Source organism: Dreissena polymorpha, chromosome 3, assembly GCF_020536995.1.
Source record: "Dreissena polymorpha isolate Duluth1 chromosome 3, UMN_Dpol_1.0, whole genome shotgun sequence".
NCBI classification, from domain to species: domain Eukaryota; kingdom Metazoa; phylum Mollusca; class Bivalvia; order Myida; family Dreissenidae; genus Dreissena; species Dreissena polymorpha.
In genome coordinates, this window is record NC_068357.1 from 129,544,809 (window position 1) to 129,564,826 (window position 20,018).

Below are 20,018 nucleotides of genomic sequence, written 5' to 3' on the forward strand. Positions count from 1 at the left end.
CTTTTAGCCACATTTTTAGTTTAATCTGAATGACACTTGCAGTGTACAAATGCTGTGATCATATCTTGATTTAGTTAACTCGATTAGTTTAAATAATATCATCTTAAAACCTGGTGACAAGCTTAATGAGTATAATAGTTTTTGCTCATGGTGAACTTTTGTGATCACCTTTTGTCAATTTTCTGTCTTCCGTTGTGCGTCATGAATATTTGCCTTGTTAACACTGTAGCGGCCACATTGATTGTCGGATCTTCATGAAACTTTGTCAGATTTGTCCCAATGATATCTTGGACGATTTAAAATATGGTTCCGGTCTGTTGAAAAACATGGCCACCAGGGGGGCAATTTGTTGTTCCTTCTTCATGAAACTTGGTTAGAACATTTGTTCCATTGATATCTTGGGCTGCAAAAAACAGGTCATTTCTTTTTATCTCATGTGAGCGACTTTGGGCCTTTCAGGACCTCTTGTTTAATTTATTTTTAGGTACAAACATGTTAAGATATAATTGATATCTTAAAGGCATAGACAAAAGCATTCCCTGGTCTGAAACACATTTAACGTGGTTAAAAAGCTTTGTAATAATTGAAGTAGACATAACCAGAAGCATTTGTACAAATATCAATAGATCAGAAATATTTTATGTTGTAATACAACATGTAATGATGTTATTGGGTATACACATTATTTTGGGCTATCAGACTCACTATAGATTTTGTGTGGTCAACATTTAATAATTAATGGATGAAGAAATGTTCTTGTGAAAGGAATTTTTTAAGGTTATTTGTAGTCAATTTCACCAGTATATAAGTAATCATTATGAAGATTGTATGACTTTTGCATGATAAATTGTCTGTTCTCGAATAAGAGCATTGTCTGCCTCAATAAGAGCATTGTCTGCCTCAATAAGAGCATTGTCTGCCTCAATAAGAGCATTGTCTGCCTCAATAAGAGCATTGTCTGCCTCAATAAGAGCATTGTCTGCCTCAATAAGAGCATTGTCTGCCTCAACTTGATTTTGCATAGAAGATACTTCTGTCACCCAGAAATGCCATGAAAGCATAAAGTTTTGCCCCTGATTAGCTTGTTCAGACTGCACAGGGTGATCTGGGACGCCACTTGACGCACATGCTTTAAGACACTTTTTTCTAGAGTGTGAATTGTGTTTCAGGACCTGATAAAGCACACCCCTGAGTCACATCCAGACTATCTGGTACTTCAAAAAGTCTTGAAACTGAGTGAGGAGAATCTCCGTGTGTACAACTCTGCCTTTCATGGACTCAGCACGGTAAGGGAGCGTGATGTGAGGGGAAAGGTAGTAATGGATTGGGAAGACACTTTCATTTTGTGTCCTAGTATGTACGAGATGATGGGATCAAGTGAGTATTGTTTGGGACCTGGTCGGGTGTCAGAGGATAAAGTGGGGCGTTTTAAAAGCTGGTGGATAAAGTAGATTGCAGTAGATTCGCAAATATTTTCTAAGTGAACTATGCATATTTGAAATGTGTAGGGAAACAGAATGTTAAAGGTTTGGGAGAGCTACCAGTAGTAATTGAATAATAATGTCAAATTGTGTATTAAGCCTTCTTTTAAGTATTGTCTTAATTTAGGTTGTCTAGTTTATACATTGAATTTACAATCAATTTGGATTCAAGCAAAATGTCATGGATGTTTGTTTTTATGGTTGTTGCAGTCTCAGGAAGGGAGACAACTGGTGAAGAGTGGGTTCATGATGGAGGTCTCTAAGGACAAGAAGGGCACAAGACACCTCCGCTACGTGTTCCTCTTCACTGACATCCTCATCTGCACCAAACACAAGGGAGGAGCCAAGTATGCTAATAATTGCTTTCCTTGCTTTATCACTAGGTATTGAGCTTTGATTCCTGAAAGCATTATTGTTTTCACAGTTTTTACTGAAATAGACTTTGTACACCAAGCATTAGCGTTTGGAAGCAAGGTTAAAAAATTGTCATTGCATTCCTGTATTTTATCTTGCATCTAATCTTAAAAGCATTTGGAGACTAAACTGACTTTAACTCATGGACCTGGAGCACAGGAATAGAGTAATGTATTTATGTAATCAATGTGGGTGTTACTTAGTATTAAATTTTTGGAAAATGTTATTATTTGTAGGTTTTACTAACTTAACTGATGTAGAAAAATATTCCTTATTGGATTATAATTATGTACTTCACATTTTTAAGAATTGTTGATTTTGTTCAACATTTTTACAGCCAACTCATTTTCATTCTGCATACATTTATCATAAGATTTGTATACAAGTGCTTCCTGCCTTAGAATGTTGAATTACTCATTATTTAACCATAAAATGTGTGCATTTGTGTTTTAAAATAATGTATACTCTCTTTTCTATTTACAGACTGAGAGATGTGTCCTTTAAGTTTGTTTGGAGCCTTCCCTTGCATTCACTTCAAATGCACATTAGAGGTAAAGTTTGCACTAGGCACTTATGTAAACAAATAATAAAACCTTTTCTTTTTATCATTCAAAACTGGGGGTATAAAATGGTCACATATTGCATGAATCTGCTTGAGATTATTGGAGTTAAACATGCAAGTGTAAAAACAAACAAACACTGAGAAAAACAACAACTGTATCTCCTGTATCTCCTGTATCTCACACATTCGTTTCCTCTTCATATTGAATCTACAAGAAATTTTCCATTGTATAATTATACAAGTAATTGTGTATAATTTGTCGTTTGATTGCCCAAAGGGTTTGTAAGTAAATATGCACCAAGGGCTGATATGCCTTTGTGGCTTACAAGGGACGATATGCTTGTATGCTGCTTTATCAAAATGAAATGCAGTTGATTATATTAACTCTTGTTCAAATTATTTTGGAGATTACAATTTTGATTCAAACTTCATGCAAGACATATACAATCCAACTTGACTAAACGGTCACCTGAGAACAGTGGTCACCTGCCTACTGCGGTCAGTCTAGATTGCCCTAATGAAAATCATTCTATATTACACCTTATAACTTACACCTTATAACTGTCACCTGTCTACAACGGTTAACAGCCAGTATATTTCACACTGAAAGCCGTGTTTAATCTGTAAACAGCCGTCACAAGTCAGTTGTTTCGAGGTGCAAAAAGTAAGGACTCAAATCAATTTGAGTTGTTGCCTCTTACCTCTGAGGTCATAGCGTTTATTGCGCTTCTATTTTACTGCTAAAGAATGTGTAAGGTAACTTCCTTTGACATGATAAATGCCGCCCACTGTGAAAAAACATATAATAGACTGTTGAAAGGGTTTGTTTTCCTGTTATAAATATCAGGGGTTCTTAGAAATAAACTATGCCAGAGTAGCTAAATAATTATTATTAATATGGATTTACAATCAAACTTTATGATCATTCGTAAAAAGAGCTTTCTAGTGTACATGTAGGAAAAACAAATCATTAATAAGTTCTTAACACAAGTTCCTTGGGTTAAATGGCCGTTAAGTATGTGAAACCAATGAAAAAATTGTCTGTTATTGAAAGTTTATTAGTGAGCATGATTGTGTGATCAAGTGTGCTAAGCTTGTGTGGTTGTTTGAATAAAAAAAGGTTGTCAGTGTGATGTTAGCACCTACTCTCAGGCGTGGGCTAGTTCCATTGTAATATTCTAACCTGTCAATATGTATGCAACTATTGCCAGAGGGCAGCGTGAAGTATGAGCTGAAGGAAAGCCTGGAGAAGCTGAAGTATAAGATAGGCAACCTGAAGGTGGAGCTGAGAGAGGAGATGTTGAGGGCAGATATCAACAAAGAGGTGAGACTCCTTAAAGCAGACGTGCAAGAAACTGCTGTTCTCTAGGTTGCCACTCTGCACATAAGGACTGTCTATTATCATTATTCTTGGGGCATTCTAAGTCCCCTAAAGGTGTTTTAACATTCTTAGAGTAGTAAAAAAGAATTTTACTGTTAAAACTTGAAGACTGCATTAGAAATGATCATGAAATGAGGTATATAATGTGGATTGACACTTTGTCTGGCTGTCCCTTCCTTTGTTTGTCTGTTTATCTTTTTTTGCTCCCCATATATATATATATATATATCCCATATATATATATATATATATATATATATATATATATATATATATGGGGAGCATATAGTTGCCAGTTTGTACTTCTGTACTTCCTTCCCTCACACTTTTGTTACAGTTTCTCATAGCACCTTCACTATTTTACCGATCTCTTACATATTTGGCATGTAGGTACCTTGTATGGACCTCTACCTTTTGATGAGGTTTGACATCATTGGGGTCAAGGTCACCGAGGCTAATAATAGATTTTCCGTCACACTTTTGTTACAGTTTCTCATAGCACCTTCACTATTTTACCGATCTCTTACATATTTGGCATATAGGTACCTTGCATGGACCTCTACCTTTTGATGAGGTTTGACGTCATTGGGGTCAAAGTCACTGAGGCTAATAATAGATTTTCTCAAGGTCACACTTTTTTTCCACACAATTAACCCATATATCGACAAAGAAACATTGGGGAGCATCCATCAGTTTTACTGATATCCTTGTTGTCCATTGGTTCCCAAAAACTTAAATGATATAATCAGAACAAATAAATAATTATGGAACTAAAACTGATTTCAGATAATGCACTGTCTTAAAATAATTATTGTCTCTTTTCTCAGGAGTATTAAGCAAGGTAATGTCACAATAAGTGTGAAGTTGTTTCTGATCAATAAATTGTGAACGGAGGGACAGATTGGCTTGATATTTTCCATGTGCATTGGCGTTGGACAGTAGATGGTCCCTATTGAAATTTGGTTCAATAGGTCAAAGTCAAGTTCACTGTAACACAAAGTGTGAAATCCTTTTTGATCAATAACTCAACAACTGATTCACCGATTAGCTTGATACTCTCATGTATATCGGTTGTTGACTCCTTTTGAAATTGAGCTCACAAGGTCGAATCTCAAGGTCATTGTCACAATAAGTGTGACAATTGTTTTGATAAATAACTTGCCTAGAAATTGACTGAATGGCTTGATGCTTCACATGTGCATAGGCCTTGTACGTTTGACGACCCCTAGTTATAATACTTTAATATTCTCAACCCATTTGCTATAAACGATGGTTTAACTGAAGTGCATAATTCTGTGTCATCTAGAATCTTATTTAAGCCACACTCATATGATAAGATTACCTCGTATGGTCAGTTTTGTTGCAAAAAATCCTGTGACAAGGCCCTGTTTAGGGGGGCATTCGTCTCCAAATATGGAGCTTTTGTTATTATCCCCCGCCATAGGCGGAGGGATATTGTTTTGGCGTTGTCCGTCCGTCCGTCTGTCCGTCCGTCCGTCCGGAGCCATATCTTGGAAGTGCTTTGGCGGATTTCATTGAAACTTGGTATGAGTTTATATATGGATAAGAGAATGATGCACGCCAAATGGCATTGTACACCATCTGTTAATAACGGAGTTATGGCCCTTTGTATCTTGAAAAAATGCTTTTTTTGTGTGTCCGGAGCCATGTCTTGGAAGTGCTTTGGCGGATTTCATTGAAACTTGGTATGGGTATGTATATCAATAGGAGGAGGATGCAGGCCAAATGGCATTGTACACCATCTGTTAATAACGGAGTTATGGCCCTTTGTATCTTGAAAAAATGCTTTTTTGAGTGTCAAATATAACACTTTTGTGTCCAGAAGCATATTGGCGGGGGATATCAATTCAACGAATTTGCTTGTTACTCATAATTTCATAAACCCTTTTATAATATGCATCTATATATACAGTGTTATGTATTATTTCATGGGACTTATTTAAGAATTCTATGCATTCACAGTTGTATTTGTTTCAGGTTACAAAACATGTTATAAAATGTAACCTGGAAAGTAGGAATTTCATTTAAGTTACTCCAGTTTAATTGCTACTATTGTCACTTCTATTTCTCCACAGAAGCACTTTTCTCTGACCCAGAAGAAAGCGGTGAGGAATGTGGAGAAACTGAAGAAGAAGATTCAGGAGCAGGAGGCGAGCTTGGTGGAGGGGTTACCACGGTTACCATTGAACCTCACTGTGGAAAGGTTTGCGCCCCGCACCTTCCTCTTTCCCACGGACTACGAGCGAGAGGAGTGGAGGGAGGCCATTGATTCTCAGCGCGTCAAATGTCAACGTAAGAGCTGTATTGGATTTTCAGTAACTGAACCCATTATGCCCATGGAGAGGGAGATATTTTGGAAATTTTCTGATGTTGGGTCAGGGTTTTTCTACATTTAATGTTTAAAGGTTGTGGAGCAAACTATTTTCACATTTCTTGAGTTATTGAGTTAGAGCTTCAAAATAGTCATGAAGTGAAAGATTGAAGCACTAGTTCACATTGATTGATCTTTATGTTCCTTGCCCATTAAAAGGGGTTATATTATTTTTGGTTCTGAATGGGAAAAAAATCATTTGTTGCATAATGTGTTAGTTGACGTTTGTGATGCCACTTTTTTCAGTTCAAAGTTACCATGTATATTTTTTGTATTTAACCTGAGTACAGCAAAACTCTTAAAACAGACATATAGATTATAGTTAATTTATGGACTTTCACTTTTCGACAAATAACTCATGGTCCAAAGTTTACATGTCGAGGGGTTAATAAGTCACAAATGCAAAGAAAGAATGAATTGATACCAGACATTTATGCTTGGGGCTGTTGGTCATTTGAGAACCAAGTGTGATCAACAAGTATTATTTGTATTCTAACATGCTTTATATTGACTCCAACTTACTATGTCACAACTGAACAGAACTGTTTTGACTGAAGAGTCGGTGCCTTTATTGTTCATGATAACTCATGTATATCACACCAAAGTGTACCCATGCTTGTACTTCTTCCCTCCACAGTGTTACCGCCAGTTCAGCTGTCCACTCATGACTGTGAGCAGCTCATTAATGCCATCAAGCTGCATACACAGGTCAATGGCATTGGCACTGTACTGCTGAAGACAGGTATGTGGAAGGCGTAAATGGTATCTTCATTACTTTTGTAAACGTTACAAACCAGATTGAACTGTCACTGTTTGTTGGACCTGAATAGAATGTGTTTACTGCTTTAAGTCCTTTTTTATAATTTAAAAAACAAGGTTTTCTTATCACAACTACTAATGTAAATTTAATTTTGTTGTTTTATTATTTGTGATTTGATTATACAGAAACACATTTTGAAAGTGTTAAAAGGAGACTTCAAAAGATTTGAGCAATCATTCTTATTTTGATCAATGATCCCCTAAATTAGTAACAAACACAGCCAATACTTCTTAACAGGTTTTTAAACCAGTCTATGTGATCCCTTGAGTATATCTTATTATATCCTTGGTGCATAATATCTCAGGGCTTTCTTGTTAAGTGCTCTTTTATTAAAATATTACAGATGAGGAAATATTGACTGGTAGTCTCAATGTAACTATTCACAAAATGCAGGGCTTGACAAGAGGCAAATGTGGTGAGTCTATTTACATACAAACTGTTGTTTTCCATACTTTTTTGTACTAACTTTTGAACAAGAACTAGTTTAAGTGAGTGCTTACAGTCAATCTTGTGGATGAGACCTTATGAATTAAGGGACCTTTGTATAATGGGACCACTATGAATTCCCCTGAGCATTTTCACTCTATTTTGATATTGTATTAAGCGACTTTTGTCTTAAGTGACCAGCGACGGCTGATTTTTTAGCATTTTGATGTCCAAATATTTGATTTAGCGACCACAAACTTGTAGGAGTAGAATTTGAAAATCTTTTGATCTTTAATGGATAAACTTGATCGCCGATTTATCAAAGGAAAGCGGCTTCATGTCAAGAACCCATCAAACAATACTTTTTCGCCAATATATAAATTTGGCTTTTATTTGTCTTGCTAAAGCAATTGTGTAATAGCACAAGCATAGCTCTGCCTTTTAAATCTTTTACTGAGAACGAAGCTGGAGTTAACGGTTAAGTGCTCTTCCAGATGCGCTGATTTTGAACACGTGATTCATCAGTCCCAATTATTTACAATTATTTGCAATCGTAATTACTTGGCATAAGCTTTGAAACAATTAAAAAATTTGTCTTAACTTTCTGCGAAAGGCCAAGTAGTTCCAATATATCAACCCCTGAATACACATTTTCAAAATAAGGTAATGATATGTTTAACTACACTACTATCTGGATTATTATATATAATTTGAATATTAACCAAGGTACATGTAGGTGTATCACATAATAGGTCTATGAATTTGATACTGACCATGATTTTACTTTTTTCCAGAATGGTGTTTTATTAAAGACAATTTTACTAAGAGACCACTTTTGGTTACACCCTTTTGTGTTATGTTAATAAAAGGTTGACTGTATTTGCAGTAAAAAAAAGGTTTCATGGAAAAATATATGGGTTTAATTGCTTTTAAAGTGTTAGGGTATTTTGAAAATATAATATCACTATTCCTTGTTGAGAGTTTTTGTCCAATTTTTAAATAGACATACATCATAGTCCTTAAGACAAGTATATTCCCTGCATTCTTGACAATTAAATTTACTATTCACGGCTTTATATTATACATGTCCTTATTGCAGCTGTTTTTGCTATAGATATGTATTGCTGTCTGGAGATGGACTCCTACGGTCACTTCTACAAGAAGGCGCAGACGCGGACGTGTCGCTACGAGGCAGACGTCTCTTGGAACCAGGACTTTGAGCTAGACCTTGACGGCTCACAGGTTCTTCGCATACTCTGCTACCAGGCCATGGGGCCTGATGAGGGGGATGTCATCATTGCAAAATGTGCTCTTGAGGTGCATACATTTATCCTTTTGGAATGTATTTGTATTTTATATCTTTGTCATATGATAGCATTCATAGGGATGTCATCATGGTCTAATGTTCTACGGTTTTTAGATTTTTCATCATATATAATAATAAAAAAAGTGACGTCAAATGTGCTGTGAATTACCTTGTTTTGTGACCTCTGTGCAAGTGTATTCTTGAGGCAAACATGTAAATGTATATGGATCGTTTCTTAAATTTTATTTTCATCTTGACCCCAGCCATCCTAGTAAAGTCGCGATTGCAATATGTGCTTGTGAGGTACACTTGTATATGTTGTGTCAGCATAGCTGCATAGCATACAGAGGCATTTTATCTTTATCATAGTCATAATGATGTCATCAATATACTATATGGAAGTAGCCTTGTAAATGATTGTTTGTAGAAAATGGTCAGCATTTTCATCGCTATTACAAAATGTGCTCTTGAGGAACATAGTTGTTTTTAGCTCACCTGAGCACAACGTGCTCATGGTGAGCTTTTGTGATCGCCTTTTGTCCGTCGTGCGTTGTGCGTTGTGCGGCGTCAACATTTGACTTGTTAACTCTCTAGAGGCCACATTTATTGTCCAATCTTCATGAAATTTGGTCAGAAGATTGGTCTCAATAATATCTTGGATGAGTTCGAAAATGGTTACGTTTGCTTGAAAAATATGGCTGCCAAGGGGCGGGGCATTTTTCCTTATATGGCTATATATGGCTATGGTAAAATCTTGTTAACACTCTAGAGGCCACATTTATTGTCTGATCTTCATGAAACTTGGTCAGAAGATTTATCCCAATAATATCTTGGACGAGTTTGAAAATGATGCTGGTTGGTTGAAAAACATGGCCGCCAGGGGGCGGGGCATTTTTCCTTATATGGCTATAGTAAAACCTTGTTAACACTGTAGAGGTCACATTTATTTTCCGATCTTCATGAAACTTGCTCAGAAGATTTGTCCCAATGATATCTTGAATGAGTTCAAAAATGGTAACCTTTGCTTGAAAAACATGGCTGCCAAGGGGCGGGGCATTTTTCCTTATATGGCTATATATCGCTATAGTAAAATCTTGTTAACACTCTAGAGGCCACATTTATTGTCCAATCTTTATGAAACTTGGTCAGAAGATTCATCCCATTAATATCTTAGACGAGTTCGAAAATGATACCGTTTGGTTGAAAAACATAGCCGCCAGGGGGCGGTGCATTTTTCCTTATATGGCACATTTGCCTTGTTAACTCTCTAGGGGCCACATTTATTGTCCAATCTTCATGAAATTTGGTCAGAAGATTGGTCTCAATGATATCTTGGATGAGTTGGAAAATGGTTACGTTTGCTTGAAATAGATGGCTGCCAAGGGGCGGGGCATTTTTCCTTATATGGCTATATATGGCTATAGTAAAATCATGTTAACACTCTAGATGCCACATTTATTGTCTGATCTTCATGAAACATGGTCAGAAGATTAATCTCAATTATATCCTGGACGAGTTCGAAAATGATGCCGGTTGGTTGAAAAACATGGCCGCCAGGGGGCGGGGCATTTTTCCTTATATGGCTATATTAAAACCTTGTTAACACTCTCGAGGCCACATTTATTTTCCGATCTTCATGAAACTTGCTAAGAAGATTTGTCCTAATGATATCTTGGATGAGTTCAAAAATGGTAACCTTTGCTTATAAAACATGGCTGCCAAGGGTTGGGGCATATTTCCCTATGAGGCTATATATGGCTGAAGTAAAAGCTTGTTAACACTCTAGAGGCCACATTTATAGTCCGATCTTCATGAAACTCGGTCAGAAGATTCATCCCAATAATATCTTGCAGGAGTTCAAAAATTATGCCGGTTGGTTAACAAACATGGCCACCACGGGGTGGGGCATTTTTCCTCATATGGCTATAGTAAAACCTTGTTATCACTCTAGAGGTCGCATTTATTTTCCGATCATCATGAAATTTGGTCAGAAGATTTGTCCCAATGATATCTTGGATGAGTACGAAAATGGTTTTGGTTGCTTTTAAGCTCACCTGAGCAAAACGTGCTCATGGTGAGTTTTGGTGATCGCTTTTTGTCCGTCGTGCGTCGTGCGCCGTCAACATTTGCCTTGTTAACTCTCTAGAGGCCACATTTATTGTCCAATCTTCATGAAATTTGTTCAGAAGATTGTACTCAATGATATCTTGGATGAGTTCGAAAATGGTTACGTTTGCTTGAAAAACATGGCTGCCAAGGGGCGAGGCATTTTTCCTAATATGGCTATATATGGCTATTGTAAAATCTTGTTAACACACTAGAGGCCACATTTATTGTCTGATCTTCATGAAACTTGGTCAGAAGATTCATCCCAATAATATCTTGGATGAGTTCGAAAATGATGCCCGTTGGTTGAAAAACATGGCCACCAGGGGGCGGGACATTTTTCCTTATATGGCTAAAGTAAAACCTTGTTAACACTCTAGAGGCCACCTTTATTTTCCGATCTCCATGAAACTTGCTCAGAAGATATCTTGGATGAGTTCAAAAATGGTAACATTTGCTTGAAAAACATGGCTGCCAAGGGGCGGGGCATTTTTCCTTATTTGGCTATATGGCTATAGTAAAATCTTGTTAACACTCTAGAGGCCACATTTATTGTCCAATCTTCATGAAACTTGGTCATAAGATTTATCCAAATAATATTCTGGACGAGTTTGAAAATGATGCCGGTTGGTTGAAAAACATGGGCGCCAGGGGGTGGGGCATTTTTCCTTAATGGCTAGAGTAAAACCTTGTTAACTCTCTAGAGGCCACATTTATTTTCCGATCTTCATGAAAGTTGGTCAGAAGATTTGTCCCAATGATATCTTGGTTGAGTTCGAAAATGGTAACATTTGCTTATAAAAAAACATGGCTGCTAAGGGGCGGGGCATTTTTCCTTATTTGGCTATATATGGCTATAGTAAAATCTTGTTTACACTCTAGAGGCCACATTTATAGTCCGATCTTCATGAAACTCGGTCAGAAGGTTCATCCCAATAATATCTTGGACGAGTTCAAAAATGATGCCTGTTGGTTGAAAAACATGGCCACCACGGGGGCGGGGCTATTTTCCTTATATGGCTATAGTAAAACCTTGTTAACACTCTAGAGGTCACATTTATTTTCCGATCATCATGAAATTAGGTCAGAAGATTTGTCCCAATGATATCTTGGATGAGTTCGAAAATGGTTGGTTGCTTGATAAACATGGCCACCAGGGGCGGGGCATTTTTCCTTATATGGCTATGTATGGCTTTAGTAAAACCTTGTTAACACTCTAGAGACCATGTTAATTGTCCAATCTTCATGAAATTTGGTCAGAAGATTGGTCTCAATGATATCCTGATTGAGTTCGAAAATAATTATGTTTGCTTAAAAAACATGGCTTCCAAGGGGCGGGGCATTTTTCCTTATATGGCTATAGTAAAATCATGTTTACACTCTAGTTTACTATTTATGCAATGGTTCTTTAATTTCACAAATCACACATAAACTGTGGTTTTAGCATTTGCATAAGTGCTCTTGTGGAACAAATAGTTGCATTTTTTCGCCTGCATACTTATGTTAAAGTTGGGTACAATGAAAGCATGAACAAATTCTCATTTTATCAATTATTTGCTTCATAATTAGCTAATTTTCTTATATTTCAGCTGAGCCTGTCTTGGTTGAATTCCAAGTTTAATGAGAAAACTCTTTCCATGAATGATGTAAGTATTCTTCATTTGTAACTCATTATTGGCAATTGGGTAAATATTTGATGGTACAAATTTTATTTTTAATGTCCAGTTGCCTGAATGAGCTCATCAACACTATAATTGTAAAAAAAAATGGATTTCAAATGGAAAGTTTTTTTTAGGCCCCCTTCAAAAAAAGGGGATATATTGTTTTGCATGATGTTGGTCTGTGGGTCTGTCTGTCAGTAGACCAGTTTGTTTCCAGTCAATAACTTGTGAGCGACTTGACCGATTGGCTTGTTACGTCATATGTGCATCAGCCTTGGACAGTAGATGGCCCCTATTGAAATTTGGGTCACTAGTTCAAAGGTCAATGTCACTGTGACATTCATCGTTAAATTGGTTTCTGTTTGATATGTCATCAAAGGATGGATTGATGGGTGTCAAGGCCCTGTTTGGGGGCATCTTTCTCTGACTGCAGAGCTCTTATTTTGTAAGATTGGCAACAATTTACTAATAAGATAAATAATAAGATAAATTATCCACTTTTATATGAAGGAAAAAAACAAGGCATGCTCTATATTGACATTATCAGAATGTGATGATACTTTTTTCTCTATCCCTTAACACTTATGTTTGTTTGTAGGTGTCCCTGACTATATCCATACGCCACACTCCTGCTTCAAATGGAATTTTCGGTGTAAAAATTGCAAATGTTGCAAGGTGAGCATTCTTGTTCCATTTTTTTTCTGACTTAATTTGTTACATTATTAATTTAAAATACAAGATATAACTTATGATGAAGTCAAAACAATTTGCAAGCTTTAATGTTTATACAGAAGCCTTAACCAAACAATTAAATTTAATTTCTGTTTTTGTGAAGATATGATGCATAATTATTAAATATTAATAAATCTGCTATAAAACAACCAAGAAAAGTTTTATTACCATTTAAAGACATTGAGGCTTCACATCAGGGCTTCCAAAGAAAAGTTATTTAATTCCAGGCGGGAAAACAAAACTGTGCCATCGATTGTCACCATCTGTATTGAGCATGTAGAGAAAAGAGGTAGGTTATCAGCTGACTGTTCTTGCAGGCTTGAAACCATTTATGTTTTTATCATCTTCAAATAAACACTTCATATTTACAAAAGGTCTTTGATGGTGCATATTGGCATTAAGCTTCCTTGTTTTAACGGCATATTTTGAAGACATTTTTAGCTCGACTATTATATATGAAATATATATAGTGGAGCTATCCTACTCACCCCGGCGTCGGCGTTCCCGTTAGCGTTAGTGTGCAAATGTTAAAGTTTGTGTACTACCCCAAATATTTCCTATGTCCTTTGTTATATTGCTTTTATATTTTGCATACTTCTTTACCAACATGACCCCAATCTATAAACAAGAGCAGACAACTGTATCAAGCATTTTGACAGAATTATGGCCCCTTTTATACTAAAAATCTGCATATTATTGATAAATCTATGTTAAAGTTTGCGTACCACCTCAAATATTTTCTATGTCCTTTGACATATTGCTTTCATTTTTTGCATACTTCTTTACAAACATGATCCCAATCTATTAACAAGAGCAGACAACTGTATCAAGCATTTTGACCGAATTATGGCCCCTTTTATAATTAGATAATTGAACATTTTGCTTAAATTGCCATAACTTCTTTATTTATGATCACATTTGATTCATACTTTGACAAAACAACACTTACCTGACATACCACAATGCACTCCACCCAAACCATCCCCCATGCTCCACCCCAGTAAAAATATTGTTTTCCTTATTTTTGAAATATCATCTATTAAATGACCACACACCCACATTATACCCCCCCCCTCTCCATGATGGCTTACGTTATACTGTCAAGCACTCGAATAGTCGAGCGCGCTGTCCTCTGACAGCTCTTGTTTCTCTTGCTGTAATTTGTAGATAACAATTTATGAAGTGCATTCAAATGAATGGAGTTTAATTGTAATACGGTAATTACTCTAAGTTTTCTGAAACTTAAAAATAATATATCCTATTGAAAATTTGCTAAGGATCACTTTAAATAGTACGTGTAATTTGAAGTTCACCCCTAGCTAGATTTAGCCAGCGTCACGCATCAATCATAAATCAATACATACAAATAAAATCAAAAACACACATTTTAATATCAAAACCTGCAAAATAACAATTTAAAATGAATGTAATACAAAATTGAAGATAATGTGAAAATAAAAAGTTATCCTTTGCAAATTTTGAGTAGTATATATTTTTCCTGTCCAAAAATTTAGATACCAATTTTTTTTTTAAACTACAAGTGTCCAAAAAATTCTTTTTTATCAAAGACTTTCAAATGATGTTTAACTTTTTCTGATATTGAACAAATTAATCTATTTATTATGATAATAGCGAAAATTAAAATGGAATGTGTGTTTTCAGTGAACAATCCTGATAACATTCTGATGTTGCTCTATATTCCGCAGGTTTAGATAAAATCGGCATATACAGAGTGTCTGGAGTAACATCTGATATACAGCAATGCAAAAAACTCTTTGACAAAAGTAAGTTCAGTCATCACATTTGTTTTGGGAGTTACAATGCTTGACTAACATACAAAATAAATTAGAGCTGTAAGACAATTAGATGAAACAATCTGTAGAAAGTAGTGATTGAAATGTAGAGTCAATATTTTTCAATTTTTATTCCTCTTCCACAAAAATTTATTTAAATTTTCTCAAGCTTGAATGGGTATACAAATGTATTCAGAAAGTTTTATCTTAATGTTTAGATATTGATATGAAATTATTCACTTTAAACCACTAGTGCTATTAAATTATTTTTTTGTATGGAAACCAATAGCAACCAAGGAAGGTTAGTGACTTTAAGATATGTGCTTAAAAATTATGCAAACAATAATATAGCTTCTGCCTTTATACAAGTTTGGCACTATTTGCAGTATTGAATGTTAAGTAGAATAGTTTCACACACCTATTTTGTGTTTTTTAACAATTCATATCCTGATGTAATGATACATATCAAATACCCAAACTTGTGCTTTTATTTTTCTGCACGGATGGATTTAGGTTTTAAAAGATTTAAGTTTAGTTGAATTTGTCTTTATAGCACATGATACATATTTATCATGTGTTTTCTTTCCTTGTTGGTGCCCCCCTTCAAAAAGGCAGCCTATTATAGTTGTACTGTCTGTATTTTTGTCTGTCTGTGCAGAATTTCCTCTAAGCCATAATTTAGCCATAATATGTTGATACATTTTGAAAATACAAGGCATGACTGTCCATCTTCATAAGACAATGTGTCACGTGTAACATACATCTTCCGACCTCAAAGGTCAATGTCATATTTAGAGGTCAAATGTTAACTTTATCCATAAATTTGCCAAATTTGGCACATATATTGTCACAAATGTAAACCAACGGAAGTCAGTGTGTTATGTTTGAAAACTGTCCCTTTTCTTTAAAGTTCAAGGTCACATTTAGAGATTAAGATCAAATTCAGCCATAAGGCAGCTTTAACATTCCTGTCTATTCCATAACTTTGCAATACTCCAAAACGCGTTTTACATAGCTTGGTTCAAATGCAATCCATCAACACGATGTGTTGTGTGTAACACTCATCTCACTACCTCAAAGGTCAGGGTCACACTAAGAGTTGAAACATTGATTTGGGCAGTAAAACAGCTTGTCCTAAATGTAATTTTGTCATTCATCATGCTTTTACCAAAAATGGTAACCATCAGAAGACAGCAATATTTGTGCAAAACCTGTCTGCCTACCTCAGACATTAAGGTTCTTTTAAGAGATTTAAGGTTAAATGTTGACATTAAAATCACGTCTGCTCTGTAACTTAGGTATGCGGTTTTTAGATAGCTAATCACCAACGACTGCCATAATGAAATTGAGTGTCCTGTCCCATGGCATTAAAGGTCAAGTTCACAGTTAGAGGTCAAACGCCATAATGTGCTATAAATAGCTGGTTTTTATTAATTAAGTTGAATTTTGAGACAAACCTGTTGGCATTGTTCACATCAATATGATGCAAGATTTTGGGCAGGTACAAAAGCTTTTTATCAGTCCATTATATGAAAAATACGCTGTACTAGAAACGTATGTTGCTTAGCTGTCTTTTTTTATTTTTCAGAGCTTTATAGGTTTCTAAGTATTTTTCCTTGAAAGTTTCTTACCAACTTGGACATTATTGACTACAGATATTGTTACATCTATTCCCTTACTAGTTATTTCAATTCTTTATTATGCAGCCACACTAAACAGAGTATTCTTTTGAGGCACAGGTTATAAACGCATTTGCAGAAGGAACTCTTGATTTAGTTTGGTTTTGTTCCATGTATCTGCAATACAAAATATGTTTTTCTTAGTTGTAAAAACATATGCAATGGTTTTGCATTTCAAGAAAAAAAAGCTTCTAGATCTTGAAGATATATGTTTGTCTCTTTATTATTGTGCTTTGTGTTTTTATTATCTATGATATATCTTTCAAAATCTGTATATTATTGAAATATATAAAAATGTGGTATTAAGAATTAGTTTTCAAACATTTTTAACAGTATTTTGTACTGGTTTGAATGTAAAACTGTCAACAAATTTTGTAAAAAATAAAGATTTCTCTTGCCTTTCCATAATATAAGATCCGTTTTGGGAAAACAGGGCTTAAAGCATATACATAGTGTCATCCCGGATTAGCTTGTGCAGTCTGCACAGGCTAATCATCGTCAGCCCTTTCGGTCTTTGGATTAGTTTTAGAAGAGACCTCGTCTAAACCAATATTTTTATGAAAGCCGAAAGTGTCAATCCTGATAAGCCTTTGAACATTGTACACACTTATCAAGGTAAACACTAAGCTCAAGAATTAAGCCGAGTTTTCCCAGAGTCCGGCTTATATATACCTTAATATTACTTTTTCCTGTAATTGCATTCATTTCAGAATCAGTTGCAGCGAATAACTTTGCAGAGGAGGCCGATATCCACACGATCACTGGGGTTCTCAAGTTGTACTTCAGGGAGCTTCCTGAGCCTCTCTTAACTGACTCCTGCTACCAGTCTTTCGTACAAACTAACCGTATGTGTGACATGTGTAGTGTCTATTTCACATAATCCTATTTAAATGTGACAAAAATAATACTCATGATTGACACATTGACAATAAATGTATCCATTAAGAAGGCCTTGAGTTCATTATTTGAGGAGGATGTCTTAGTGTACCGGGTATGGTAAAATTTGTCTTTAGAGAAACTCATTAGAAGGCAAGGGTATGAATAAAATAGATGATTATGAAATAAGGCTATCTATTTAAATGGATATATATTATTTATTAAAATGAGGTATATAATTAAGTTCTCTGATATTTTCCTTGGGTTATAATAGTAATTCAATAGTCCCTTTTCTCATTTGTGATATTCAGTACTGCAGAAGTTACCTCCCTTTATTTAACAAATTGCTGAATGTGAAAGCTGGAATTGCCATCATGATGTTCAGTGTATGAAATGTTCAGTTAAATTTAAGAATCAGTAACACTGATGAGTCAAATATCATGTTGCTTTTATGTATATTTTTGGCCAAAAGTTAAGTTATTGGTAATGTATTGGTAATCTATTTTCAATGACCATTATGCACCCAGTAATAACATGTATCCACACATTTCAAGCCTCATGGTTGATTCATTGATAAATTTTTATGTCGGGATAATCAGTAAAGAAAGAGAGTGTGACATTTTTCTATTGGTAATTTGAATTTTATATAATAAAAATATACTACTACATTTATGTTTTGAATACACACTGTTTCTAGATGGTTTTATTATTGCTGTATAACCAGCGCTTAAAATATTATTTTTCCTTGGTGGCCAAATTTAACATACAATATGACAATGACAAATTTAAGCATTTTGGTTTTGTTGGCATGGTGATAACATATTTCGTGCAATCAGAAATTGTTGATATTGATAACTGGGAATAGTGGAGATGTGTCATTTTGTTGTCCAGAGCTTCAGCACGAGGAGACGAAGGAAAAATGCATGCTGGAGGTTCTTCATGGGCTTCCAGACGCAAACTACTACACGATAGTCTCCATGCTGGAGCACATGATACGCGTGGCAAAGCGGAGTGCAGAAAACAAGATGTCGCTTAGCAATCTGGCCACGATATTTGGCCCCATTCTAATGCACCCTGCTGTTAAGGAAACGGACATTGACCCAATTGTGCAGATGAGACGAGCTGTTAAGGACGATAGGACGCATACGTATACGGAGATCATTTACTACTATCTCAAGTTGGCAAATAGCGGAAAGAACTTACGCAGGTCGGCATCTTAAGGAGCGTTAAATTTTGGGGTTTTGTATGTCAGTTTATGGTAAACAAGTCTATTATTCGTGTCTGTTCAGTTCTTTGTGCTGAAAGTTTATCTTAATTAATTTGCATGTACAAGTCACCAAGTTTCTTTGGAATAGTTTGAAGTGCTGTTGTTTTTGTCGACAGTAAGTGAAAATACATTCTTGGTACATTTTAATGAGAGTGTGATGTTATATAATTATGTGTCTGTATTTTGACAATATTACCAATGTGATAGATTCAATGGGAATAATTGGAAATGGAGAATCATAGGTGAATCACTGTTAGAAACTGAAGAAGAATTGTATCCCATTGCTGTCAGCATTTTTCTTGATCTTTTGAGAGCGCTATAATATGGACCAATCCGTTTAAGTGTTCAGTTCTTTTGCATGTTGACTTACAATATAATGATCATGTTTGCCTAGGATAGCTTTGTATGACCAAGCATCTGTTCAATCATCATTTGTATAGTTTTTATAGAGCCTTTCTGATGTGCTATTTTGAAGACCAGATAATGAATGTACTTTTGATAGTTGAATACTGTGAAACTTTTTATTTTCAACAGCTTTAAATTTAGTTGATGTTTTTTATTGAATTTAAAAAAAAATCTTGGATACATTGCAGTAGAGAGAGGGCTTCTTGCATAAGGTTTGCCCTGTTTATCACACTTCAATGAACTAATTCATGAAAATAAAGTGATGATAACTGGCACTTTTTATTTTATGCCAATTAACTAGTACATTTTCATGAATAGCAATTGTATGCGTTATCAAATGTAAGAAAAATGATTATTGACATGAAATAATGCATAGACAACTTGGAACAATTAACAGAACCCTTCTTTAAATGTTATGTCTGTATATGAATCACAAACATTACATATTTCTGTCTTAAAAATCTCTGTCTACCAAAGATAATTTAATTCTTAATACTATGATATCTATTCTAATGAATAAAAATGAAGTTAAGTTCACTACAACAGTGTATGTTTGTGGACTGGGACTTTTATATGCTTTGTATTCAGTAAGTTTTGTATTACTTCTATTATTTTTATGCCTCTTGTATAATGGTTAAAAAAATCATTTTTTTTTAATAATTCAGCTTTTCTGAAGCCCATTCATGCATTTAATACTTATTTTTCATCAGCATCCAA

At 35.2% G+C, this 20,018-nt stretch overlaps 1 protein-coding gene across 1 annotated transcript in view; it reads left to right on the plus strand.

Moving 5' to 3' along the window:
* Window positions 1-19,159, plus strand: part of LOC127872589 (breakpoint cluster region protein-like) — a 96,813-nt gene extending 77,654 nt beyond the window's left edge. Inside the window, exons 8-21 of the mRNA XM_052415916.1 lie at window positions 1,170-1,313; window positions 1,692-1,828; window positions 2,379-2,446; window positions 3,669-3,781; window positions 5,935-6,151; window positions 6,868-6,972; window positions 7,394-7,465; window positions 8,591-8,793; window positions 12,478-12,534; window positions 13,148-13,224; window positions 13,509-13,570; window positions 14,988-15,065; window positions 17,464-17,598; window positions 18,521-19,159. Of these exons, the coding sequence (XP_052271876.1) occupies window positions 1,170-1,313; window positions 1,692-1,828; window positions 2,379-2,446; window positions 3,669-3,781; window positions 5,935-6,151; window positions 6,868-6,972; window positions 7,394-7,465; window positions 8,591-8,793; window positions 12,478-12,534; window positions 13,148-13,224; window positions 13,509-13,570; window positions 14,988-15,065; window positions 17,464-17,598; window positions 18,521-18,849 (1,797 nt within the window). The 3' untranslated portion in view covers window positions 18,850-19,159. The remainder of the gene's footprint in view (window positions 1-1,169; window positions 1,314-1,691; window positions 1,829-2,378; window positions 2,447-3,668; window positions 3,782-5,934; window positions 6,152-6,867; window positions 6,973-7,393; window positions 7,466-8,590; window positions 8,794-12,477; window positions 12,535-13,147; window positions 13,225-13,508; window positions 13,571-14,987; window positions 15,066-17,463; window positions 17,599-18,520) is intronic.
* The last annotated feature ends 859 nt before the right edge of the window (window positions 19,160-20,018 follow it).